Source organism: Solanum lycopersicum, chromosome 11, assembly GCF_036512215.1.
Source record: "Solanum lycopersicum chromosome 11, SLM_r2.1".
In the NCBI taxonomy this organism is placed as follows: Eukaryota; Viridiplantae; Streptophyta; class Magnoliopsida; order Solanales; family Solanaceae; genus Solanum; species Solanum lycopersicum.
This window is the reverse complement of record NC_090810.1, coordinates 11,168,468-11,195,412: the sequence shown is the minus strand read 5'-3', so window position 1 is coordinate 11,195,412 and position 26,945 is coordinate 11,168,468. Positions and strand designations below refer to the sequence as shown.

The 26,945-nt window shown below is 35.5% G+C and overlaps 4 protein-coding genes across 5 annotated transcripts in view; all 4 read right to left on the bottom strand.

Moving 5' to 3' along the window:
- The window catches only part of LOC101248262 (nuclear pore complex protein NUP88), a 28,292-nt gene extending 22,840 nt beyond the window's left edge, over positions 1-5,452 (bottom strand). For both annotated transcript variants that reach the window (XM_069291676.1, XM_069291677.1), the window contains exons 1-3: positions 4,937-5,452; positions 3,678-3,959; positions 3,055-3,206 (exon numbers count right to left, since the gene is read on the bottom strand). In XM_069291676.1, coding sequence (XP_069147777.1) covers positions 3,055-3,206; positions 3,678-3,944 — 419 coding nt within the window. In that variant the 5' untranslated portion in view covers positions 3,945-3,959; positions 4,937-5,452. The remainder of the gene's footprint in view (positions 1-3,054; positions 3,207-3,677; positions 3,960-4,936) is intronic.
- Positions 5,453-16,727: 11,275 nt separating this feature from the next.
- Positions 16,728-19,226, bottom strand: LOC138339214 (uncharacterized). Its single transcript, XM_069290796.1, has 2 exons — positions 17,682-19,226; positions 16,728-16,781 (listed from the first exon to the last, which is right to left on the bottom strand). The coding sequence occupies exons 1-2, from the start codon at positions 19,224-19,226 to the stop codon at positions 16,728-16,730; spliced, it is 1,599 nt and encodes a 532-aa protein (XP_069146897.1).
- Positions 19,227-19,343: 117 nt separating this feature from the next.
- LOC138339213 (uncharacterized) lies at positions 19,344-21,137 on the bottom strand. Its single transcript, XM_069290795.1, has 4 exons — positions 20,965-21,137; positions 20,659-20,855; positions 20,216-20,530; positions 19,344-20,092 (listed from the first exon to the last, which is right to left on the bottom strand). Exons 1-4 carry the CDS (start codon positions 21,135-21,137, stop codon positions 19,344-19,346), a joined length of 1,434 nt encoding a protein of 477 aa, XP_069146896.1.
- A 3,890-nt stretch (positions 21,138-25,027) lies between these two features.
- On the bottom strand, positions 25,028-26,945 carry LOC101245841 (ABC transporter G family member 31-like). Its single transcript, XM_069291340.1, has 5 exons — positions 26,908-26,945; positions 26,355-26,488; positions 26,022-26,249; positions 25,422-25,593; positions 25,028-25,251 (listed from the first exon to the last, which is right to left on the bottom strand). Exons 1-5 carry the CDS (start codon positions 26,923-26,925, stop codon positions 25,144-25,146), a joined length of 660 nt encoding a protein of 219 aa, XP_069147441.1. The 5' UTR covers positions 26,926-26,945; the 3' UTR covers positions 25,028-25,143.

The window sequence follows — 26,945 nt, the reverse complement described above, 5'->3', positions numbered from 1 at the left end:
AATGATCTTAATTTTTAGCGTTAATCTTCTTCTATGACACTACTTTGAATTAAATGAAGGTCTAATTCAAAGAAAACAACAAGAAAATATCTTCATCACGTACACACTAGTATGTTAGACTAATAATCTTCGGGGTGGCCCAGTGGTTTGGATTTGGGACTTCCATGTTGGAGGTCTCAAGTTCGAAACCCCTTGCAAGCAAAAGCAAAGGGTTTACCTACTTCGAGCTTGTCGCACCGAGCTTGCCTAGTGCGGAGTACCTCTATTATGTTGTGCGCACCCAAAAGGGTAGCGGCTGCGAGTTTCCTTGTCATGAAAAAAAAAATCAACCCATTTCATTAAGCCTCTAACCAAGCTTTTTTACATACTAGCTAGGTTCTTCACCAACCTTCAATCTTCTAAAACTTCTTCTACGTCAAGTGTTGGCCAAGTCAAGGCTTCCTTGTAAATTTGACTTAAATTTATGGACTTCTAGAGAGTAGTATGAGTCACTCTCGCCCAGTGTTTAGAAAGGCGAGCACCTCATGGCCAATGGCGAAAGGCGAGGCGACGGGTTTTTCGCCTATTTCAAGAGACGCGTGTCGAGATTAAAAAGCGAGTGAAGGCGAGGGCTGAGTGATGCAATAGGTGTTGCCTTTTTTTGTTTTTTTTTTAAGCCAAAATGTTAATAATTAAAAAGCCAAACAATCAAATTAGGGTTTTTGGGTATTTTTTCAACTTATGTCGCGACTGCTCCTTCTCAACTGGAGACTTGAAATTGACTGGAATTAAAGTTGTTGCTACTACGATTGGAAACTTGAAGTCTACTGTCGCGACTGCTCCTCTTCCCCTCGCGTCTCTTTCCTCTTTCACCGCACCACTTGAAATCAATCCCTCGAAGGTAACTGCTCATCGCACGATTGTGGCGACTGCTCCTCTCTTTTTTTGCTTCTTTTCAGTTTTTCTTCTTGAGTTCTCTTCTTCTTCAAGAGTTCTTCTTCTCTTCTTTTTTCGTTTGTTCTCATCATAGTAGCTTGTTGCATTCTCTGACAATTTTTTTCACTGCTTACTTCCTTCACTACTTGTTGTCTTTAATTTATTTTTTTTTAATATAATGATGTAGAGGATGTTGATCTTCAAGAGTTGCATAGTTTTGAAGAAGAATTGAGTTTTAGAGTTCTAGTGTTGTCTTTTGAACTATTGGGTCTTTATAGTTCTAGATTTTTAGTATCTACTATTCATTTTTGAATTGAAATATTTGTTAATATATTACTGCTATTGTCCTTCTCAAAATATATTATTGCTATTGAGATTTTGGATATTTATATATGCAATTAAATATTTATAATTTTTTGTATTAATTGGTGCCTTGATTCAAAAACGCGAGTGCCTCGCCGCTTGGCGAGGCAGGCCCTTGTCGCCTTTTGTCGCCTCTCCCGTCCAAAACGCTGCCCTCGCCTTCCCTTCATTCAACCAAGGGATCATGAGAAATTCAAGAAAAGGACAGTTAGAAAGTGTGTACAAAATGTGTACAGATATAAAAGGATAACCTAGGTGGCTCCCTAACTGGGTTGTTGGATATCATTGGAATATCCCTCATGAATGTGTAAAGTTGACTCGTCGAACATTTTCACCTTCTTGGCACATGTCTCCTCTAGCGAAGTCTTGACTTCTTGGGCAATTTGGTCATGCTCACCCAAATGTTTTGAGTTCAGAGATGTAGTCGATGATCAAAAAGGCTTGTCAACGTTGTTCTTTTCTCTCTCCTCCATCTACCTAGCTAACAACTAGTGACTTCTTCCTTTTTTTGTCAAGTTCTTGAAAAAAAATTGATAAAGTAATTAAATGATATTAGAAAGCATCAAGAAGATGCAAAGTCACAAAGCACAATGTGCAAGAAAGCTGCTCCAAACAACTAACAACTAGTGACTTCTTCCATTTTTTGTCAAGTTCTTGAAAATTGTAGCTTTTCCAAGGTAAAAGAAGAAAGACAATCCAAAAATCATAGAGAACAGTATGTCTTCTGAATATGCAAACAGATCGAAGGCATAAGGAAAAGGATCATAGAAGGGTAACAAATTGAGACTGGAGTAGTAAGACAAATTGGTATCACCATTATTGTAATTGAATATGCTACTTGAGATTTCCGGTCATAAAGAGTAGAAATGGCTTGTGCAAAATGCATCATACCGTTTAATTGAAAAATGGCTTGCTCATTAGCACAGATCTCATTACCGCTCATTTATGGCATATCAGGATAACTATACCATCATTTTATATATTCAAACACTTCGATTTAAAATCAAGGAGAATAAGCCTATTGTCTACCGAAAACCTCGAAAAGCCAAATTTTGCAATTACTTGCCATTTTTGAGCTTCTAACACACCCAAAGTGCTTCTCAAATATAATATTTCTTCCAAAGAATCCCAAAAACAATTTTTTACAAAGATTTAGGAGCCATTTAGGTGTGACCTCATATCAATATCATCATTGATAAGCAATAGCTAGAAAAAAAAGATAACCTAACAGATGGTATTACCCATTGCAGACACGTATAAATCTGACCTGCCTCTTGCCCTTAAATTAACAAAGATATCAGCATGTACTTACAGATTCACAAGTCTCTTGATGAATGAGAAATCCCAAAAACATTAATAGCAAAGAAAACAAAGTTCTCATAAAAAGCCAATAATCGTAAACAACACTCAACAAGCTGGGTATCCTAGAATACGTAGCATACGAAGCCATTCCAAGAGGAAACTACATATGCTGAGATGCAAGATCAAGAACAGTTCTCAAAAACAAATGCTACATCCAAAATTAATTTTTTAAAAAAAAGGGAAAGATGGTTTCAGGTAGCTATACCAGAAAATTCATAATTTCCTCCAGCCAACCAGGAATAGAGTGCATATGACTGGTTAAATACATACGGTGCTTCCGAACTCCGAAGATAAAGGAGAATGTACATTTCAAAGGACACATAGTAACAAATTACAATTAACACTATTGTTTTTGAAACACACTGGAATGCAAAGAAAACATAACCATACAAAACCAAAATGAGGAAGTTATACCGGCAAATAATTGTACTTTCTTTTGTCGAAGTCCTCCCATAGAGATACATGACGTATAAACCATCCAAGCCAACTAGGAACAGTGCTGATCCATTTCTGTTAATGGAAATTCGTTGAACCTCAGAATTCAATTGCACATCAGCTTGCAGTACCTAAGCAACAACCAGCACCATCAAATACGTAGCTAGAACAATTAGTAGCTTGATATCAGGTAGAAGTGGTACCAATGCACTTAAATTATTGGTGATGAATTCTTTTCTCCCTCTTTTGGTTTTTTTTTTTTTTGGAAACTGGTAAGATTCTTTTGGGTTTTTAAAATAAGAGAGGAACGAGAAAGAATGAAAGAAGTGGATTGAACATTGGGGCTGAATTGAATATTTGTTAATCAGATAGGAATGGCGGTGTGGGGCTATGCAAGTTAAAGGTGCAATATAAGTTGAAAATCAGTCAAACCAGTATAGGTCAACTATTGTTGTCAGCTTTCAATCAACTAATTAATCCCTATATGTTACAAGTAGATTGTTGAAAATGTTATAACCCTCCTCTATTCGAACAGTCAACTTCAGTTTGCTAAGAAAAGTAAAACATAAACATGGAATGGAGATTTGTACATAAGAAGTTACCTTAGAGGGAGAAGCTGCAAGGAGAGAAGTAGGATCGGGTTCGCCCAATCGAACAGAGAGTCGATGCAGACATGTTTTGTAAGAGTCCCAAAAGTAGAGACGAGAAGCTCCGTCCCAAGCTAAAAGATTTTTGGGTATTGTCAAGGCCCTGTCTCCATCCCTATCCCTATCCGGCGGAGTAGAAAAGACAGGGTGGTGCTGTAAGGGTAGCCATTCCACATCTTTAGATTGACGGCCACCATCCTCCTCCTCGAAATTGTATCTCATACTCCTTGGATTCTCCTGCAAAACCAAATGTAAATTGTTTATTGTCTTTTCAAAAATATGTGAGGGGTTCCTGCGTTGAGCATAGGCCCAATCTGGAGCAAACAATGGGAAACAGAAATCAAATATATAAAAAGAGGCTGACAAAGAGGATCACCAACCGAGTGTAATGAGAAAATTTGATGACTTGAAGAAAAAATATCTATTTGTGTGATTGATAGACACTGCAAGTTTGACATTTCCCAGACAAATCAATCCAAAGTTAGTTGGGGGGTTAATGTATTTAGAGGCCTAAATGATGTCACTGTTAACAACAAAGATCAAGGTATATATTCTTCTTACTATCTTATTGACATAATCCATTTTATTATCTTATATATAAAGGAGTGACTCTCACAAGTCACATATAACCAGAAATTTGCAAAGATCTGTCACTGAAGTTATAGCAGAAGAATTCAGGAACAAGAGGTTAATTCTGTACTTGAGCAAGAGGAGAAGTCGATCTTGATGACCCAAAAACTATTGATGGAGCAGTCTATCTTAAGGACTGGCTTTCTTTCATGACCGCGTACATACTTTATAAAGTAGCAATAAACGCTTAGTTGAGGATCATGACAAAGAAGCACCTACTTATAATGATCATTTGAAATACAAAATGATCAAATCAAGAACCAAAAAAATGGATTTTTTATATGCAGAGTACTACAATCGAAACTTGTTAATATCAAACTCACACAAAAAAAGCTCCAATAAACAAAGCAGACAAAGACAAGAAAGTAGAGACTCCGAATACAGTAGCCTTAAAACTCCAATAAACAACTCAGTGACTAATCCTGAATTCTTCGGAGAGGATCTTTGCAGAACCTGCATTAGTATCCGAACTGTAATGTTGGGCCAAACCATGCTTAAATTAAATTCAAAACTTTAAGATCTAATCAGTAAGTTCTCATGCTTAAAGGTGACATAAATAGCCATTTAAATGAAGAAATTCGTACCTGAGATGAACCTTAGCAGACCTATTTAATAAACCAAGATCACAAAGCTCTAAACTGACTAAACCGATTTGTAGGTGTTGCTCGGCGTCCCTGCGTCGCTGGTCGGAGCTGCTGCCTCGCTGGACGCCGTCCAGCTCTTGCTGACAGTTGTTGGTTGCCTGAAACTCGCCGGGAGAAGGGAGGGGACGAGCGGGCTGTCGGCTGGCGTGCTCCTCGCCGGCGCTGCTGTTTGCTGCTGCTCCTAGCAGGACTTCTGTGGAGAAGAGTCGGGAGGGGGAGAGAGGAAGAAAGAAGAGAGGAGGGAGGAAGAGGGTGGCGCCGGAGCTGCTGCTTCTCGCCGGAAAAATGGAGAGGACGAAGGTAAAGGGGAAGGGGAGAAGAAGAGGGGGCGGTTGGAGAGAGGAGAGGATGAGGGGAGAGAATGGCGGCTGCCAAGGAGCGGGGAGGAAGAAGAATTGAGTCTTTTCGCAATCGAAGTGGAAGGCTTAATCAAGACCCTTGAATTAATTTAGGATTCAATCAAAATGTAAGGCTAAGATTCAATTTTGGATTTAATGAATCAATGGATATAACTAGTACTAGTTGTATCTTATACATAATAAAAAAATTTGATGGATAAGATTAAAAGATGGAGTCTTAAAATTAAATTCGATTGGATATGAAAAGACTAAAAGATTATAATAAAATTGACTAGAATTGAAATGAAAGACCGGTTACTATTGAAATAAGATTTGAATTAGATTTGGCTAGAGTTGAAAGGAATTAGAATAAAATGGCTACAATTTAAATGATTTTGAGAAAAATTTAGAAATGTTATCCAATTAAAATACTATAAATTTTATAATATATTTCATATAATTAAAATCACTTAAATTTTGAAACATTTGAATAAAATAACTATTTAGAAATTTATTAACAATTTTTAATAATATTTACAGTAATTTTATAAAGTAAACATACTAAAATATCTAATTATTTATGCAAAATCGACTAAAATTTTAAATTTAAAATACATATTTAATCGAATAGCATCCCTAAAAATATTTAAAGGTCGGTCGAATTTGGATATCAACACCTGTCTGCATCGAATCTCTGTTCGATTGGGCGAACCCGATCCTACTTCCCTCCTCGCAGCTTCTCCCACTAAGGTAACTTCTTATGTACAAATCTCCATTCCATGTTTATGTTTTACTTTTGGGAAAATACACAAGTACCCCCTCAATCTATGTCTGAAATCCCAGAGACACACTTATACTATACTAAGGTCCTATTACCCCCCTAAACTTATTTTATAAGTAATTTTCTATCCCTTTTCGACCTACATGGCACTAGGTTGAAAAAAAAAGTCAATCAGCGTTGGCCTCACAAAATAGTGTCACGTAGGCCAAAAAGGGATAGGAAATTACTTATAAAATAAGTTCAGGGGGGGTAATAAGATCTTAGTATAGTATAAGTATGTCTCTGGGATTTAGGGCATAGGTTGAGGGGGTACTTGGGCATTATCCCTTTACATTTCTTAGCAAACTGAAGTTGACTGCATGAATAAAGGAGGGTTATAACATTTTCAACAATCTGCTTGTTACATATAGGGATTAGTTGATTCAAAGGTGACAACAATAGCTAACATATACTGGTTTGACTGATTTTCAACTTATATTGCACCTTTAACTTGCATAGCCCCACACTCCCATTCCTCTATTAGCTCCAATGTTCAATCCACTTCTTTCATTCTTTCTCGTTCCTTCCTTATTAATAAATATCTGGTGGACTGCCTTAACACTTGACAGATAATGTTTATGTCCATTTAAATAGTAATGGAGAATTTCATTGGATATTGGCAGTTGTTGCATTGAAGGAATGCTGCATAAAAGTGTATGATTCAATGTCCTTATCTAAGACTAACAGAAAATTGTGGTCGGAAATTCAAAAGTTGTCTATAATTTTGTCAAAGTACCTTGAATTCAGCGCATTTTTTAGCAAAAAAATCAACTTGTCAGTTCTTGAATTTTACCAAGGAAAGAACAAATCTCACCCATTCGAAATCAGACATGTTACTGGATTTTCCAACAAGAAAAAAGTAGTCTAGAAGTATCACACTATTTTTTGTCTTACGACTATCAAAATGTGATGTTATTATATTTTTCAATTGATGATATACCACTACACCATTTTAGGCCTACGGCCACACCAGTAAAGTGTAGCCTAAATTAGCAAAAAGTGTGATCTTTGACAAAAGAAAAACCAAAGTTCAAACGATATTTCGAATTCAACAAACAGGCAAAATTAACAATTCAAATCAGCAAACAAAACATTGAATAATGCATAAACCAAGCAAATGAAGACAAAAAGATGCATGTCCACTAAGGGTTTTTTGGGAAAACATCCAATCGAAAAAAAACCCAAGAATTTAGTGAACGGGGAATAGGAAACACAGAAAATAAATGAGGCAGAGAAAAGAGGTGTACATTTTTGTTCATAGGATAAACTGGAACTTTGTCTCCCAATGTAGGACACAAATTGAATCTCTGTTGTTTTCCATGGAACATAAAGAAAAGTTCTTCAAAATAACAAATGTAGAAATCAAAGATGCAAGCGTGGAACATTCTCCATCGATTTGAGAACACGCGTCAAAGAAAGAAAGGAAGGGAGAATATGAGGACACACGTTATGAAAGAAGGAACGGAGAAGATGAATTATGGATTTACCATCCGAATGTTCGACGAATCCTTCTCTTATCAAGAATGAAAATGATAACTAAGCATATTTTTCTTAGAAAAATCAGATGAAGTTTACACTAATGTATTCCTCAATTGGTACCCCAAAAAAGATTTTCTCATTGTTCAACTCAATTATGCATAAATCAGATTTTTGTGATATTTCAGTTCTACTCATTTCCAGTAACATAACACAATCTAACCTTGTTAAATTATATACTTTATTGATAGTCTCATAAGTTTTTAAGGTTATAAATATTCTGGGGGAAGATATACGGGTAATAAATGCATTATGTATTTGTTCAACTAAAGTCGGAACTTCTGATAATCTAGTAACTTAGACAATGCACAATCCATATGTTGTCTAAAAAAAAGAACAAGAATCGTTCCATTTTTTATTCTGCGGTTCAAGAAAATAAAACTATAAGTTCATCTCGATTTATTTGACAGAACTCTTACTTTTATCCATTCAATTGAATGACTTCATCAAATAAGAAATTTGAGGACCACAACTAATACCTGCAGGAGGGTCGTGTTGTAACCTCTTGAAATCACACATCACTCTATTCCTTGAAGGAGTTGACATTTTAACTGCTGGCACATTATCATGGCAGAATCAAAACAAGCAAACAGTTGTAAAAAGCATCACTTTCTTCATTTGTTATAATAAAAGAGGCGCATAACTCAAAGTAAAAAATCAACCAAAAGAACGACACTAATGAGTTAATTAATTTGATCCTAAATTTGTCAGCTCAAAATTTAGCATACTACACTATGAAAACAGAGATGGACTAATTATGGCGATATTCACTAACAAAGTGAAAGGTAAAAACCCTTTCAAAGAGTAACGAACACTAATTCATCCTTATTTTGTGTAACGACCTGTTTAGTCGTTTTAAGCAGCAGATTTTATTTTTGGAAAAACTGTCTGAGTCGACGGAATCCACGATGGACCGTCATGGGCACGACGGGCCCTCGAGGGGTTCTCGTTCCAAAACACTTAGAATTCTGAAATTTGGGTACTGAAATCAACTCTCTGAACTTCGTGACGACATGGCAGGACGGACCGTCGTGGGCACGACGGACCGTCACAGACCCTTTAGTGGAATTGAGTCTCTGAACTCTGTGACGGAATAGCAGGACGGACCGTCGCAGGCACGACAGGCCGTCACAGGCTGCGTAATCCCAGGCTGGGTCGGATTTCTGTTAAGTAATTTAAGGGGCGTTCTGGACTATTCCTACTTTAATTATAAAGTTAGTGGGTTAATGTTAATAAGTCTAATTACTTGGGGGTTAAAAGAGGTAACCTTGAGTTAATTAGTGGGTTATTATTGTCATCTTTCATACTTAATTATATGCTAATTAGGGTAAAAGAAAGAGGGTTTGAATAAGAAAAATAGAAAGAACAAAGAGAGAGAGAGAGGATCGAACGAGAAGGAGGAGAAACGAAGAGGAAACAAAGTCTTGGGAAATTGCTTGCTTGATCAAAATTCTTCGGTGGAGGTAGGTTATGGTTTTTATGCTATTCGTAGTAAACTCTTAATAGCGAATGATATGTATTGGGTAGTATTGTAAACCCTTCTATATGCTTAATTGTATGCTTGTATGAATGTGATTATATAATTGTGATAAAATAAGCATGATGAAGCTATTGAATCCCAAATCTTGAAAACCCCTTGTTAATGATGATGCCTTGGTATAAAAGAAGGCTTGATGAACTAAAGTAATGAGATTGATGATGCCTTGGTATAAAAGAAGGCTTGATGAACTAAAGTAATGGGGTTGATGATGTCTTGGTATAAATGAAGGATTGATGAATTAATAGAATGAGATTAGTGGAGCGGGTGTCACGAACCGACACGTAGTATTAGGGGGACCGAGTGTCACGAACCGACACGTAGTATTAGGGGGACCGGGTGTCACGAACCGACACGTAGAATTAGGGGATCGGGTGTCACGAACCGACACGTAGAATTAGGAGATCGGGTGTCACGAACCGACACGTAGAATTAGGGGATCGTGTGTCACGAACTGACACGTAGAATTAGGGGATCGGAGTGTCACGTACCGACACATAGTAGTAGGGGAGCGGAGTATCACGTACCGACACAAGAGGAATAAAGATAATGAATCTTGAAAGATGTTAATATGCTCAATCTAATGAACCTAATTCCCAAATGAGTATGGTATTGAGGCTTGAGTCCTCATGTGTGAACTTGGCGGTACTTATTAATGATTATAGTACTTGTTGTTGTTACATGTTGAATATTGTAGTTGATTTATGATATTATCTGATATATACTGTTTTCTATTTTGAGTTGGCCGATGATACCTACTCAGTACCCGTGTTTTGTACTGACCCCTACTTGTATTTGTTTTCTTTGTTATTTGTGGAGTGCAGCAAACGTACCGTCGTCTTCAACTCAACCGCAACTCTAGCCAGTCTTCATTACACCGGATTTCAGGGTGAGCTAATGCTTCTAGCTTGGACTGGATCTTCTTCCTCATGTCTTGATGCCTTGAAGTTCCGGCATGGACTAGCTTTTGTTTATTTTAGTTTCTTAGAATACTCTTAGTTTAGTAATTTGATCATAGATGTTCTTGTGGTGATGACTTCCAGATTTTGGGGAATAATAGATGTTGAATTTTAGAAGTTATTGAATTGGTTTTTATTAATGAGTTTAAGTCTTCCGCATTACTTTCTGTTGATATTAAATTGAAATGTTAGGGTTTAGATTGGTTGGTTCGCTCACATAGGAGGGTAAGTGTGGGTGCCAGTCGCAGCTCGGTTTTGGGTCGTGACATTTTGCGATGAAGCTTTCAATGATGAACACGAACAGAATAAAGTGAAGTTCAAATGCTTTTTTAAAAAAAAATCGTAATATCAAATGATAATTTCACAAACACATCTAGGGCTGGGCATAATATGGTTCAAACCGATCGAACCAATTTATTTTTAATTTCGATTTTGGTTTTTCGGTTATTTCAGTCAGTTTCGATTTTGAATTTTTACATTTCATTAATTTGGTTCGATTTTCAGTTTTTAGATTTGAAAATTTGGTTAACTGAAAAACCGAAATTTTATATATATATATATATATATATATATATATATATATATATATATATATATATATATATAATTGTTACCCCATAAGTCCATAACCCATTCCTAATCCTCCCATGCGGCCCATACTATTATTCTCAGCAGTCAGCCCAAGCCTAACTACATTAATTCCTATTACTCAACAGTCAGCCCAAGCCCAACTATTCAAATTCCTAATCCAAATACCCAATTACCTAAGCCAATTTCCTATCAATTGATAAATGATAAATCCCTAAATTAACATCATACAAAATTACAAACACACCGACCACTATCAGTCGAGAGTCGACCACGTCTATTTCGTAACGCTGCCAGCCGGCCACGCCGTCCGTAAGTCCAAACGCCGCCACGCCGTCTGTAATGCCGCCACGCTAGTCAGTACGCGGACGCAATCAGCCAGTCACGAGACTCACGACTCACGCTGTCAGCCTGTCACGCATATACACAGGCCGCAGCAGCAGCACACGCTAACATCGCAGCTGGTCAACGATATCCCGAGACGCCGCCACATCGGTCGCCGGCTTACCGCAGCCCGCCAGCCGCCACTTCCGTCTTATCATCAGTTCTTCACTCTCACTCATCTCTCAACTCTCAGCTCTCGTTTGTCGTCACTCGTAATTGTAAGTTAGTCAAATCGTCTTAAACTCTCATCATCAGTCATCTCTCAACTCTCATGTATTGATTTTGTAGTTGTTCCTACTTCCTTGTGCTCTTGCGTTTGATTTTATTGTTTGTTTCCTTGTAAGTTGTAACAAAGCAGAGGGTCGAGGGCTATTGTGACTTTGTGAGGCCTGATTCTTGTAACTTTGTTGATTGTTGTTCTTGTTATTTGTTTGACACAAACTGAAAGTAAGGGAAGTGAAAGTGGAGCTTCAAATGAGAGCATACCTTACACCTCATCTCCCAGTGAGGTTGAAGTTGATGTTGATACTTCAAAGAAAAGAAAAACTATGGAACCTAGAGCTAATTGTTGGAAGCATTTTGAAAAGTTCAACGATGAAAATGGAGCTAGTAAAGCCAAATGCAAGTATTGTGCAAAAGCTTATGCAGCTTCTAGATCATCTAATGGTACGTCATCAATGAATACTCATATGAGAACATGTCCTAAATTTCCTCGTGACACCGTAGATAAAGGTCAAAATCTAATTAATTTTCTACCATCTTCAACGGGAGCAAAGGAAGGGGTCATTAGCACTTGGAAATTTGACCAAGCACAAAGTATGAAAGCTTTAGCCAAAATGATAATTGTTGACGAGCTACCATTTAGTTTTGTTGAGAAAGAGGGTTTTAAAAACTTCATGAGAGTTACAATGTCGCAATTTCATATTCCTTCTCGTAGAACTATGATGAGAGATTGTTATGAACTATACCTTGAAGAAAAAAAACTTTTGAAGAAGGTTTTCAAAGAAGCACGTCCAAGAGTTTGTCTTACAACAGATACTTGGACCTCTATACAAAAAATAAACTACATGTGTTTGACAACCCACTTTATAGATAGAAATTGGATTTTGCATAAAAGAATAATAAATTTTTGTCCTATTTCTAGTCACAAGGGCGTGGATATGGCGGCTTGCATTACTAATTGTTTGCTTGAATGGGGTTTGAATAATATGCTTACTATTACAGCTGATAATGCTAGTTCTAATGATATTAGTGTGAAAGAAATGTCTAAAAAATTGAGCAATTGGGGAACTAACATTATGGATGGTGACCATCTTCATGTGAGTTGTATGTCACATATCCTTAATCTTATTGTTCAAGATGGGTTGAAGGAAATTGGTAAGTCTATCAAGCTAGTGAGACAAGCCGTGAAATACATTAAACAATCTCCCGCAAGACTTAGAAAGTTTAAAGAATATTGTGAATCTAAATTGATAACTTGTAAGAAATCATTATGTTTAGATGTTCCTACTAGGTGGAACTCTACATATTCGATGCTTGATATAGCACAACATTTTGAGCTTGCATTTGAAAGATATAGTTTTTATGATATTGGATACTTGAATCATCTTCGTACCTTTGGTTCTGATTCTTATGAAAACAAAAATGGAACCAGTGTTGAAGATGGAACTAGTGTTGAAGATGAAACTAGTGTTGAAAGATGGAACTACTGCAAATATTCTTGTCAATCAAATATGGTACTTTGGTCCACATATGCACTTTAGAATAAAATAAAAAAGGTAGATTATGACGCCACAACAATTCAACATTAAACCTAAATTACTCGAAAAGAAAAGTATACCCAAAACTTCCTTGAGACGTTCAATCTTTTCTGCAGATGGTACAACACCAGGACCACAATTAGCAAAGGTTTCTTTGCAAGTTTCATAAAGTCTTTCAATCGGGGAAATCATCCTCTGTCTTCTCCGATTCTTCTTCGAATCGCTATACTCCCTTCCTCTTGGTTCACTCACATTTTTCTCAATCCTCATCCTTAGGATCAACAACAACTGCAAATTGAAATCACCTTTTTCTCTTTCAACTGGAAAAAACTATGATCTGGTGCTTAAATATCTAGACTATGTTAATGTTTGATGATGTTGGAGTTGAGGGGGTTAGTTAAATTGTATGTTATTACTGAGTATAAATGAAGAAACACAGCGGAAAAAACTAAAACCAGGGGCTATTCCCTGGATTTCCTATGGGCTCTGCCACTAGACTTTTTTTTTTTTAATTTAAATTTATTCTTTCCCAAACCCACTTTACTTACTTTTGAAATTGTCTTCCACCCCCTAATCTTTTTCTTTTAATTTAATCTTTTACCCATTTCTTTTCTTTTTTACCGCTAAACAACGTGTTTCTTTTGTATTTTTAATCAACAATTTTGAGAATTTTTTTTTATTAAAAAGATGCTTAATTTTTACGGACAGTACATGATATAACCCTGCAAAAAACGAATGGATATACGGAAATGAAAATGGATACATTGAACTTCCTGAAACTGAAAAGCCAAGCTTCAACATAAAGTTTTTGACAAAATCCAAAAGAAGTAGAGGTCAAATTGTTTTTTTGGTAGTGCAAGAATTGGCAACTTTGCAGTCATGGTGGTTAATAATAAATCAATCTGCACGCGACAAGCAAATGGGCAGTTGACAGAGCAAAAGTGATCCAAGTTGAATGTCTAGTACATCGCTAATTCAGTCCTTCTCCATTTTGTTCTTTTAAGACTACAGCTTTAAGTTGAATACTCAGACACATGCATGAAATTGGAATACTTTTTCTTACGTAACTTTAAAGAAGACACTTTATGAATCGAGCCATGAGAGTTCTTGACAATTCGAAAACGAAGCAAATGGCTTGAATTTAGTATGAGAAAATTACAAGGTGAAAGTTTCAAAATACTTCTATCTTTTAATCACAAAATTGTTGTAGATAAGCAAGTATTTTCTATTTGTAGTCTACAGGATACACATTCATCTTGTCTTTCAGAGGCATCTAAACCAATTTCTCCTTAACCGTAAAAAAATAAAAAAAGGTGTGAAAATACAAAAAATGAACAGAGAAAATATAATAATTGGTGACTACATAAAAATTATAAATACATTTCAAAGCAAAAAGAACGACGACAGATTGTTACATACGCAAAAAATTACATCATGAAAATAATAATATATTTTTCAATTACTTTTTTATAATTTATAATAAAAGTGAAACTAATCATCATAAATTTTGTTGTTGTTAAAATGAAATAATTATATTTATTATTTTTCATAACAAAGAGAAAATAGAATACTAAAGGATCAAATGATTAGTATTGACAATATAATACATTTAGCTAAATTATTTACATAAATTTAAACTTTAAAAACTCTAGCAAAAGTAATTAAGTTGCTAATAAATTTTAAAGTGAAAAAATAATCTCATAAATAGGAGTAACAGAAACCGAAAGAGCAAGAAACTATAAGAGTATCTTCTTACCGCACAGATGACAGATTTTACAAGAGAAGCACATCTAGAATCAGAAATGTTCATAGCATTAAACTGAGTTTGAAGTTGTTTATCATCAGTGGAGTTGCAGCATGAGGTTCCATTGTAAGAACAGAATGCTAGAGGAGTCTTTTGCTGAAAAGGAGCCCCTGTAACACACGAAGTAGCACCAATAAAATTAAAAAAAAAAACAGAATAGACAAGAGTTAATGGTCAAAAACACATATTAAGTATTCCTTTTTCCGAGCTCCCAACCTGAACTATCACCAAATGTTTATCGAAACATACCTCAACTATCAGTTGTTCCCTTTCCCAACCTAGAATATCACCAATATTCAGGTAGGAAATGAGAACAACTGATAGTTGAGGTGTGTGTGTCGATATACATTTAGTGATAGTTCAGATATAAAATTTGAAAAACCGGATACACTCACTCAATAGATTAACTGCAAATAAGAAGTTCTTCAAGATAGAACTTCTAATGGACTGAATGAAACTTACTTGAATCAATACACAAGGGAAGTGAAAAAGAAGGATCAAGAAGCTGCAGTTGCTTCAAACTTTTGAACACACCTACCAACTTGTGTGTTATTGGTCCATATCTTACCATCAATCCATTTGCAAATTTTAAAATATTTATTTCTCTTCCATATCAATCTGTCATTTTCTCTTAACCACAAGGGTCATTTGACAAAATGTGCACATAGAGATGAGAGGCCCCATTACCAAGTAGTTGACTTTACAAGCTATAGCATTTGTTAAAAATAGAAGCAGAATTAAATATTGGATGGTAGACCTGAAAACACTGAATTTGTTTGACAAAAGACAGGCTGGATGGATCTTGGTTGGTTTCTTGTCCCCACTGATTGCACAAAATTGGTTCTATAGTCTAGCTATAGTTCATAACTATATATAATTATGAGGGTAATTGAACGGAGTAAGAGTTTTTATTAGGAGTCTCCCGATACTTTGTGAAGTTCACCAAGCATTGATGCCAACAAAGAAGACTTTCCTGATCCAACCATTCCAACAATTGCAGCAAGTTCCCCCTTTCGAATCTGAAGATATATGTGTTTCAGAACAATTTTATCACCATCATCTTCCCATGAAAAAATATTAATCTCATTAATTTTCCCTTCTTAAACTAAGAAATATGTATCTCTTTATTTTCATAATTTATATTTTCATAATCTCTATAACTCTTTATAACCCCAAAATTTAAATGTGTTTACTTATAATTATTTATTTGGTTTCTTATATATATATATATATATATATATATATATATATATATATATCTTAAATTAAAAATTATGGATGAAGAATATCAGAGAATTCTTAATTAAGCGGCTTCAGAGACATACTAAATGACGAGAAAGATTAAATGAATAACTGTATTGACCGACAGATGCAGCAAGAACAATAATTTTCAACATTCAGCAAAGCAGAAATCGTCAACTGAAGATTCTTAGTCAACCTAGGGAGGTGGGGGACTATTGAATACAACAGAGGAGGAGGAAAAGAGGACACCCTGAATACCTTCAGAGAGCCAACTGTTGCAGTTTGAGGAACCTCTATGTAAAGCTCAGGCACCTTGAAAGACGTGATGCTAAATTTAACTGAAAGGATATATTGGACTCAAGTTAGAAGTTCTATAGAAGATAAAAATGCATGGTGTCAGAGGGAAAATTTAACAAACAGATGAAATCCAAAATCCCTTACCATTAGGGTCCTTCTTGTTGTGATTGTTAACTGAAGATAATGACTTCCATGTTTCAGGGAAACAACCTTTTTATAATTAAGAGAGCTGGACATAAAGCTTTCATTCATCTAACATCAAGCTTTAACTTAATAATTAGGTACCAAGTACCAACATGTTATTTTTCAATTTTCCTCAAACTATATAAGATAAAGTAGCAAAGGCGCCGAAAGAGAAAAGCATTGTTAGGGCAACAGAACAGAAAGCCACTAACAACAATCCAAGGGAAAATTTCACTCACGTGCCTCTGCCATTACCTTTGGGTAATCAACAACCAGTGGAGAATCAAAAATTGATCAATTCAGCTCCTACTATTGAAGTGCCATCAAGACGAGAGACCTGAGCAAGAGCAATTAAAAGCACCAGAAATTGACATAGAGGAAGCTTACTTTATGAAGATCCAAATGAAATTCCTTGCCTTAACTGCAGAGTTCACAAATTGTCATTTCTTCACAGGGTTAGTTAAAATTTTTCTGTTTGTGGTACCATAAGCCAACTTAGAAAGGCACTAATAAGCGATTGTTAGCACAATTAGAAGTTATACACAAAAGGGATATTTGGGTAAAGTATGGAGGAACTTACCAAACAGTTCATGTCAACACGTCAATGTCGTCATTCCGGTACTGATTATCAATATGCAGCTCTATATATTCTCCTGTTACCATTATAATTTAAAGATAATCTACCAGCCGGGAAGAATAAACTCATGTACGTCCTCAAATACTCATATTATTCCCTTCTTTTCCTACAAATCTTAGTAAGATGCAGACACATATTTTTAATTTCTGCTACCAGTCATTACCACTTTAATTTATTGTCTCAGTTCCCCCAAGAGTTTCTGTGTCATCCTGGCTATGGGCGACATCCAGACATCAGAAGCCATTACTGAGTTGATTCATTTTGTGAAAGTCATTGATCATTAAGGTCCTGAGGAATGTTAAAATGGTTAATGTTGAACGATGATATTTTTTTACCTTAGCAACTAAAATAAATAAATCAAATAAAACACTTGTTTTGCGAAGGTGAGTACTCTAACTTCTGAGACGGACCAAATTTTTAAGAATCGCTGATAAAATCATGCTTAGTTACAACATTAATCTTCAAATATACCTATTTGTTCCAAAACAGAACACTGTTAGTTGAACAGTTATGAATTTGCATAATAAATTAAAAATATGGGATGAAATAAGGAAATACCTCATTTCTATTTCAGCTTTAAGGGCATATATTTTGAAATACTTCTGTGTAAATGATATTTTTAATGAACATAGGATCTTCCATGTCTTCGTCAACATTTAGAATAGTTAATCCTTGTCTTTTTGTTACTCGGGATAGTGCTACATATAATTGGCCATGAGTGAATACTTGTTTAGGAAGATATAATCCAACATGGTTGAGAGACTGTCCTTGACTTTTATTAATTGTCATAGCGAAACATGGTGTTACAGGAAGTTGACATCTGTTTAACTTGAATGGCCACTTTGAATCATTAGGAGACATAATAATTCTTGGTATTGTTACTTTCGAGCCAATGTTTTTTCCGGAGATGATATTTGCACTAATAGACCAGTTACCAAGATGTGTGACAATCAATCTTGTTCCGTTGCATAGTCCTTCACTTTGATTTAGATTCCTCAGAAGCATAACTGGAGTTCCTACTTTTAACTGTACTTCATGATTAGGAATTCCAGGAAATCTTAAGCTATTTAAAAATTCCGTTGGGTACAATAGATCTTCATCTTTAGAGTTCACACTTGCTTTACACACATTGTCAGAGCTAAAATATGTTCTTCCTTCACCTTGAATCATTTTCATAATTGTATCATTCAATTCATGGACCATTTCATTTTTAGGATTAAGTATTGCTCTTTCTTGCAAATATGTGGGGTCATTGTACTTCTGCAAGAGGGACGGGTAAACTGCGTCGACGATTGATCCGATTGGATCATTGGATGGCATTATACATATATCAGTAGGCACTTTAATAAGGTCATTGTCAACATCACTATAAAAGGATCCATCCCCAATTTGTAACAACCATTTGTCGAAAGTAGTAACTTCAGCGACTTCAGAATCAGATACTCTTCCACAACAAAGTCGCATATTTTGTTTCAGCTCATAAATTTTAAAGAATGGCCACAAATATGAAGAGTTGAGTGATGCATCTAAAATATCAGCTCGTGTTCCTTTTGGAATCACCGGTAGTATTTGACGAAAATCACCACCAAATACCATTGTAAGGCCTCCAAATGGTTTGTCTGCGCTGTTTTCATATTTTAATCGAAGGATATCTCGCAAGGTCCTATCTAAGGCTTCAAAACAAAATTTATTTGCCATTGGCACTTCATCCCAAATGATTAAAGATGTTTTCAAAAGTAGTTCGGCTAACTGGCTTCCTTGTCTTATTTCACAAGTTGATTCTGCACTAATGTCCAAAGGAATATGGAATCGTGAATGTGCTGTCCTGCCATTTGGTAATAACAAAGCGGCTATTCCAGAAGTAGCAATTGGAAGAACTATTTTTGATTCTGATCTCAGCCTGGAAATTATTGTATTCCATAAAAATGTCTTCCCGGTACCACCATGCCCATTTATAAAAAATAAGCGTCCTTCTTCATTAACAACTGATTTTATTACTGCTTCATAAGCTATGTTTTGACAATCATTTAAAAGAGCGAATGATTTATCATGTACTTCCTTTAAGAAACCTTTGTCATATTCTAGTTCCTCATTGATAAGGCGATTCCCTGTGTCATTCATCAAAGTGGAATCTGGAAGTGGCATTCCATGTATGTCTTTCAAACTTTTTCCTATCTTCAGAAGTATGGTTTCTATCTCAAACAACGTATATGATTCAAGTTGTTTTTCATTTAACTTTAAATCTTCCAATTGAAATCTCTTTCATTGTAATGATGTTATATCTTCTGATAAAATTTCATAGTTGCTCCTCCAAAGTTTGGACGAATCAGACACTTGACAGTGAATTAGTATCGTCACAAACAGATTTCTCAACTCATTTCCTGATGCCCAACATGCAGATTCAGCCAAGCAGTCATTCCATTCTTTATCATCCTCCAATAATCCCAATGCGTAGCATGCCTCCTTATAAGTATCATACCGGACTCCATTAATTGTTCTGATGCTTTCAAAAGAAGTGCTTCCTTTGACAAAATTAAGTAGCATTCTCATGTAAAATCGTTCCCCACTTGCAGGATGTGCGAAGTAAATTCTACCAACTGACTTCCCCTTTTTTCTTCTAGTCCATCTTTTGCATGTTGCATCCCAGACCCAACGTGTAGGAAAATTTGAATATGTTAGCTCTCGCGCATCCTCATATTCTTTGTTTGCCTCAAACCATTCCGTGAATTTTATTTTTACTATATCGGGTCTGTTTAGTATGCTTTCAGGACACCTTTCTTCTTGGAATACTATGGTGTTTTCTCCTTGTAAATGGAATGGCAAACGCTCAACTGCTGGCTGTCTATGATGTATGTCAAACGAAAAGATCCTCCAGCAAGCTTCTGTAACTGATATGTATCTACAATCTAGATTTCTTTTGATCTCATCACGTTCTGTGGGAGTATCTGAGCATTCTATACCAATTGTTGCTCTATCAGATCCCTTATTCACATATTTAAATAGGTACTTCACTGATCTCGAGTAATTGCACAACTAGACATTTATATGTGCATCAAATTTGACAATCAAATTCCTGTTATAAGGGAAGACATATCTGTTATCTAAAAAGACATTATTTTTATTGACTTCAGTACCTGTGTTTCTTCTCCTATAAATTGGGAACCCATCTGCATCAAAAGTTGTTTGATTATTGAACTTCTTTGGAAAATGCTTGGTGCATTTTCCTTGCTTCATACATGGGCATCCTGGATTGAGGTCTCCACAAGGTCCATGCATCATGTAGTTCTTTACAGCTTTATAACCATCCGGGTCTACTTCCATATTGGGTATTTCAGCTGTTATCATTGTGTTGATATGATCTATAGATGGACTTTTTAATGTAGGATGCAGGAAGAGTAGTATATGTGCATGAGGTAGTCCTCTTTTCTGAAACTCAATTGTATATAAACCTGCAGAGTTAAAGGTATAATGTGTTTGTTAGGTTGACGGTAAAGTAATCATTTGTTTTTTTAGCAAAATGTAAACGCTTGAATTAATAACTGGTGTATTCTGTTAGTATGTTGAATTTTGAACTTACATACAATTATTTTTCCAAAAGGTTGTTGCTTTTTCAGATCTTGCATTAATTGAAATAACTTGATTTGGAACACTCTGCATATAATGTCCACCCTGTTATCATCACCAGATTGTTCTATTAAGCGAAGCATTTCATTTATTTCGGGCCACTTTGGATTGCATGTGAAAGTGAGGAACAAATCTGGATATCCAGCCCACCTGCAAATTGCCATTGCATCTTGATAATTTTGAGCCCGATAGCGAGGTCCTCCGGTGTGAGATGAAGGTAAGATAACTGTTTTTCCTACCAAAGAACAATCTGAATCACCACGAAGAATGGCATCCATTAAGGTGAGATGAAGGTAAGATAACTGTTTTTCCTACCAAAGAACAATCTGAATCACCACAAAGAATGGCATCCATTAAGCCAGAGTAAAGATCAGCTCTGAGTTTTGGTTGATTATTCCGAATATAACGAAATCTTTCTTCCTCGATTGCCATGTAACCGTCAACAATGTATTGTTGTAATAGTCTACCGGCAAGCAAGAGAGTCTTACCCTCGTTAAGTCTTTGTTGTATTCTAAAGCAATAGAAGTCTCTCATTGTTAATTTTTGTCGCTTGTAAGTCTTGTTGATGACATCTCCCAAATTTATTCCAACTCTATATCCATCTTCACCATAAGGGTGTATTAGTGGATATGTCATAGACATAAAACTTGGGTGTAGATCAGATATTCTTTGAAGTCCATTTTTCCTATGCTCTACAATAATATCTCGCTGGTAGTTTTCTTCCGTAAGATCACCCACTATTAATCCAGCTACTTCAGAAGTTGTGGGTAAATTATATTATCGACCATCCGTTGTCCTATTAGATAGGAGACGTAGGCGAAATTCATGTTCAGGATGCTCTTTATATCTATCTCTAGCCATTCGAAATGTTTTAACCAATATATTATGCTCCTCCAACATTACTGATAAGCCCTGAACAATTTCAGGATCAATGTCTCCTTCTAGCAGACAATTCATTCTGTTGTTTATCTCATTTTCAATATCATATATATATAGCTGAGCAAACTGGGGTCTTTTACCAATTTCAGGCAATAAAGATCCTATATGATGATAATTCTGACCACACATCCTGAAAACGTATGGCCCCTTTGAGTGATTGATAGATCCATCAACTCGGCCACCCATGGATGTAAATGCAAACATTGAGTTATAAGCTCTAATATTTTTTCAAAAATTAATACCTAGTTGCCCTGATTCATTACCCAAAAGATACTTCAGATAAAGTGGTGGTTCCCTCAATAAAGGAAGTTGTACACGACCTCCTCCCATACAACAAAATGAGAATATCGGTCTTGTTGTTTGTTTTGTTTTTGTTGTTCGTTCTTCATACCATAAAAGAGCTCCACAATATTGGCATGTGTACTTTGGGGGGCCAAAATTCCAAGTTGTTGTGTAATGGCCTGTCAATTTGAACAATTAAATATAAACATAATCATATAGTTAGCTAATGATTTAGTCATTCAGTTTCTTATATGAACAATCAATCAAATTTTGACATTTAGATAATAGATAAATGAGGATGCATATTACCATACCATTTTGATGAATGGGAACATGTCTGCTTGAAAAGTTTGTCAACTTCGCCAACTTTGTGAATCTGTTAACAAAACGTATTAGCTGTACTATTAGTCTTTTTGGATGATTCTTGTATTGTTTTTCAATCAAAGCAACTTTTCGCTTCAATCTGGAATACTTCCATCTGCTGTTTTTGAGAGAGCCCAGTTCCTTATTCACTCGACTACACTCGCCTGTTGATGCATTTGTATTTTCTTTTTTCTTTAGCATCTGTTCGAGGGAAACTAATTCTGGTAGTAGCTATTGTAGGAGGTTAACTTCCATCGAAATATTCAATGATCCATTGTATTATTTAATGATAGCAGATAGCAATTCCATTGAACCTGTTATATTTGTTTTGATAGAATATAAAATGTTAGCGGTAGATATTTTTGGCTATATCGAAATACAATATACCCGAGTGATATGTATGTGAGAGTACTTGCTGGAATCGTAGCTTATCTGAAACGCAATATGTGTTCTAAATAGTGTTATTCAAGTAGAGTAGGAATGAGTATACCATTCTGCTATTTATTTTCATTCAACTGGTAATTTTTTTAACTCATTTATCATGATCACGAAGTTGTCTGTATTTGTGGGATGGAATATTTAAGCCATAGAAAGCAGATTGCAAGTATCCTGCAATATATTCAGTAGTTGACCATCATTAGTTGTAGTGCAGGCATGAATTTTCATGTATTCTAGTCCATGAATTTATCTTTTCCACCATTGACAAACCCAAGCCTCTTAGTCAGGTAAACTATAAGAGGGTACATATGCTTACAATACTTACTTGAAGCTCTGCTTAGTTTATTGCTTGCTCTTTGATTGTTTCTTTTTGTGTGTGTGTGAATTCTATCTGTATGCTGTTAGTGGAATAATGAAGGGAGAGATCACTTATACAAGGCTTTGTAGCATGTTAATTCTATTAACCAACTACTATATTAATATTTGATAGACCTGTGTAAGAAATTACAAAAGCAGGTCGAGTTACATAAAATTCTGTAAGACATTTTTGCTGGAATTCTCTTCTTGTTTTAATTCTCATCCATTATATGTGTATCCAGATTTATGGCTTTGTTGCAACAAACCTATTTTAGCTAATAATTGGAATTGAAGAATAATTGCAGGTTGGCCTTATCAAAAAATAAAACAAGTAGTTGTAGTTTGACCTTTATCGTCTGTCCATATGTATACAGGATGTTGAAGGCATTACAGGTCTCAAAATTCAAGTTGTTGAGGGCATTGCAAGTGTCGAGGTGATTCACATATATAATGCTTCTCTTACATTGACTTATTAGCCTATTCTGTTACAGGAAATTTCTTTGTAGAAAGTTTACAGCTCAATCAGCATAATGCACCTTAGAGATATATTAAAGAACTAAATTCTGAAGCATGCTTTAGGTTCCTTGTAGATTTCCTACATTCAATATGCACTATAGTGGACAACTTCCAGGTGGACTATCTTGTGCTGCCTTTTTGTGTTTGGAGCTTCTCTATAAATGATAGGAACAGTCTATCTAAATGAACGATATCCTTTAACTTTTCATGGTGAGGGAAAAATAAACTTTTAGTTCTTCAAAAGTAACCTGAAAAATTATTATTTGTGAAAAGAAGGCTGTTTAAGTAATTACATTTTAATCTTTAAAATATTCTGTAGAAAATCTAATGTGTTCTAAATAATGTTATTCAAGTAGAGTAGGAATGAATATACAAACCACTGTAAATCAAAACACTCGCCGAGATGATCTTTAAGAAATTGAATGGGATTGCAATGTGTGACTATGCTGCAGCGTAAAGTTTTCTCAAATATTAAAAAATTAAATAAATATCGCCCCTTCCTTGAATGTGCACCCTGTTTAATTTGAAGATAAAAATAAATGGATGATCGAATGGTTGTAGAATTTTAATTTGATGAATGAATGTTTGAATGGCTGCAAATTTTGAGTGTGATGAATTTGAATATGAATAGAGGGAAGATATGAGAATTGCCTACGCATTTAATAGGAAAGATTTGTATTGATTTTGTGGAGAAAATGCAACTGGATAAGATTGGGAGGATGATTTGGGACTTGGCTGGTCATTTAATAGCATAGATCTACTAAATCATTTGGATGGTAACTGATATTAGCTATAATGTTGCAGTTAATGCACACCTACGAATTTGATATGGAATGTCATGTGCTGGATTAAACAGATTGATATTATTAACTTTGTTGAAATTTGAGGAAAGCTGCAATCTTGATAGGATTTAGTCCGTGTTTGTTTTTATTGTATAAAGGTTCAAAGTTGTTTCGGATTCATGAGATTAAGCTTTGTGCCATGGTATTCATACTTAGATTGTTCCTTCCCTGTACTTTAAGTTAACCTTGTAGACTTTTAAGGAAAGTTCCAAGATTGAGAATGGTTTATCTTGTTCTTGGCTTAAACTATAATCTAGTATTGGAATTTGAGATCAGTTTTGATATTTGTGTTTGATTTTAATGTTCAATGGCCTACCATAGTTATTAAAAGTCGCTTATATGGTTATAGGCCTGCTATAAACAGAGAAAAGCTGCAAACTGCAAAACGAAAGGGGAGATGACATTTTGCCCACTGCTTTTGGAACTCTAAATATTTAGGCATATGAATCAACTACTGCTTTACATAAAAAGAGAATATGAATGTATAGTAAGTTCCTGCAAAACATTAGAAAACAATATATGCGACATTAGTCTTTGACATGTAACACAAATACACTTCCATAGTAAAGCAAATGTAATCCTTCAGGGTAACATTCAGCAGAACGGGTTCTAGAAAAAACAACCATAATGGCAGATGAACCCATTACTTGAAGAACTAAGGATAGGCAAAAGCAAAGAAAATATGGAGTTGATCATGAAAATTAATTCCTTAGGTTCATACCAGCTGTCCGTTCAAAGTTGATCATCAAATATGAAATGATTCCAAATAGTAATGTCTGCATGAAGATGTACGGAACTTCGACTAACCCCTGTTTGCCAAAAAAGAAAAAGAAGTTGGTATTAGTAAACAATCTCATCATCTCTTCTAAAAGAAGTTCATATACCATCTAATTCAGTAGTCCAAGAAATACCAACATATGATTATTATATCTGTTGCAACTCGAAGCAATTAAGATGTACTTGATGTGAATGCGCTAACCTGAGCTGCTGCATATGGTAGAGGAGAGTACATTCCAGCAGCCTTCTCCCTGTAGAAAACTGTTCTCTCAATGGCAACTATTGGCTGTATGGAAGAAGCATTATTGACCCCCAGGAACAAGCATGAAGAATAAAGTGCACCCATAACAACGAACAAATTTTGAGTGGAGTCCCTGTGAAATCATTTCAAGTGTACTGCCCCAATTAATAATTGGAGAATTGATCATAAAATTGATACAATCAAGGCTCTAATATTTAATCCAAGTTTGGAAACTGAAACCTTAGAATGGTTATAATTGCTAGTTTACTTGCTGGTTTTCTCCCACTATATTATTTTGCATAGTTCTGCTCTTTCAATCTGGCAATCCATCCATTTTGTCCATAGATGTTACTTCTATATCATTAAATAAAAAAGAAAAAAGAGCAGCAATCTTGTATTGTTCTCATTTATCCTTCTTGAAGAATCCCCAGCAAAGAGTATGTAGGGGAAGTTGTTGTATATTTACATTGGAAATAAAAAGCAACCAACTGTATCTGCTTTATAAGGAATGAAAGAATTATCCAATAGTTTGCTCTAGATATTTCATAAGAGAAAAGTTACCTTTTTGAACCGACATCCCAAAATATAGAACCGAGAATCAGAGCACTCAACGTTGTAAAGAACAACCTAACAGCATTATAAGTCGGACTTCTCCAATACACAAGATTTTGCTTCCAGAGACAGATCCTAAACTGAGAAAATGCACCTTGACTGTATATGCTGGTGAACTTTAGAGGTTCTGAGTTCTCAGGCGGGACGCTCAGTTGCTTAATTAAGGCCTCCACTCCCCTAATTGTAAAAAGAGATACAAGTTCTACAAATTGTTAATAAAGGAAAAACAAAGAGAGCAATAAATAGTATACTTCAGGTGATGAAGACATTTATTAAGATCACCTGAACTGCTCCGAATTTCTGTATATTACTGCAAAATCTTCTCCCATCCTTTCTTCAGCAGCAGGCGTACTTATCTTAAGCATCCAGGTTGCTGGATTGTAACCACTAGGAATTGGGGGTATCCCAGGAATACTCTACAAAATGTATTCACAAACACGTGCAACATGAACAATAGCTTTTGAAAAGTGAGTAACCAAAATATAGGAACTATTCCCCATATAATTGAACTCTTCAATAAGGAAAATGCTATCTGTTTCCTTATAAGTACAATCAGATTACAACTGCATCAACAGATGAACAATCTATATACAGAGACCACAATGGAAATATCTTGTGTAATTAAATTAGTAATAACTACTTCAAGATTAAAATCGACGGTGAAGCAATGGAATGTGGAGAAACATTAGTGAGGCATCCCAACACCTCTGCACCAAGAAAAGAGCTAGAAGAATCTCCCTCTTAATTTTAAAGTTGTAACACACACTTTGTATCTCTTGAAAATCGAGCACAGTTGAATTATACTAAGTGAATGGTGGAGGCACAAGCCCAGTACCTGAAAGTAGTCAACCATAGTTTGTGACTTCTCCCCAA

What these genes read in the sequence shown, in the direction of transcription:
- LOC138339213 (XM_069290795.1), bottom strand. Translation starts at nt 21,137, where the DNA reads ATGGCAATCGAGGAAGAAAGATTTCGTTATATTCGGAATAATCAACCA. An exon ending in AATGGATGCCATTCTTCGTG is followed by an intron (nt 20,856 to 20,964) that starts GTGATTCAGATT and finishes GGCAATTTGCAG; the next exon opens with GTGGGCTGGATATCCAGATT. An exon ending in TTTTGGAAAAATAATTGTAT is followed by an intron (nt 20,531 to 20,658) that starts GTAAGTTCAAAA and finishes TTAACTCTGCAG; the next exon opens with GTTTATATACAATTGAGTTT.
- LOC138339214 (XM_069290796.1), bottom strand. Translation starts at nt 19,226, where the DNA reads ATGCCACTTCCAGATTCCACTTTGATGAATGACACAGGGAATCGCCTT. An exon ending in AAAATATCATTTACACAGAA is followed by an intron (nt 16,782 to 17,681) that starts GTATTTCAAAAT and finishes GCTCTTGCTCAG; the next exon opens with GTCTCTCGTCTTGATGGCAC.
- LOC101245841 (XM_069291340.1), bottom strand. An exon ending in TGGGATGTCGGTTCAAAAAG is followed by an intron (nt 25,594 to 26,021) that starts GTAACTTTTCTC and finishes ATGATTTCACAG; the next exon opens with GGACTCCACTCAAAATTTGT. An exon ending in TACCATATGCAGCAGCTCAG is followed by an intron (nt 25,252 to 25,421) that starts GTTAGCGCATTC and finishes TTTGGCAAACAG; the next exon opens with GGGTTAGTCGAAGTTCCGTA.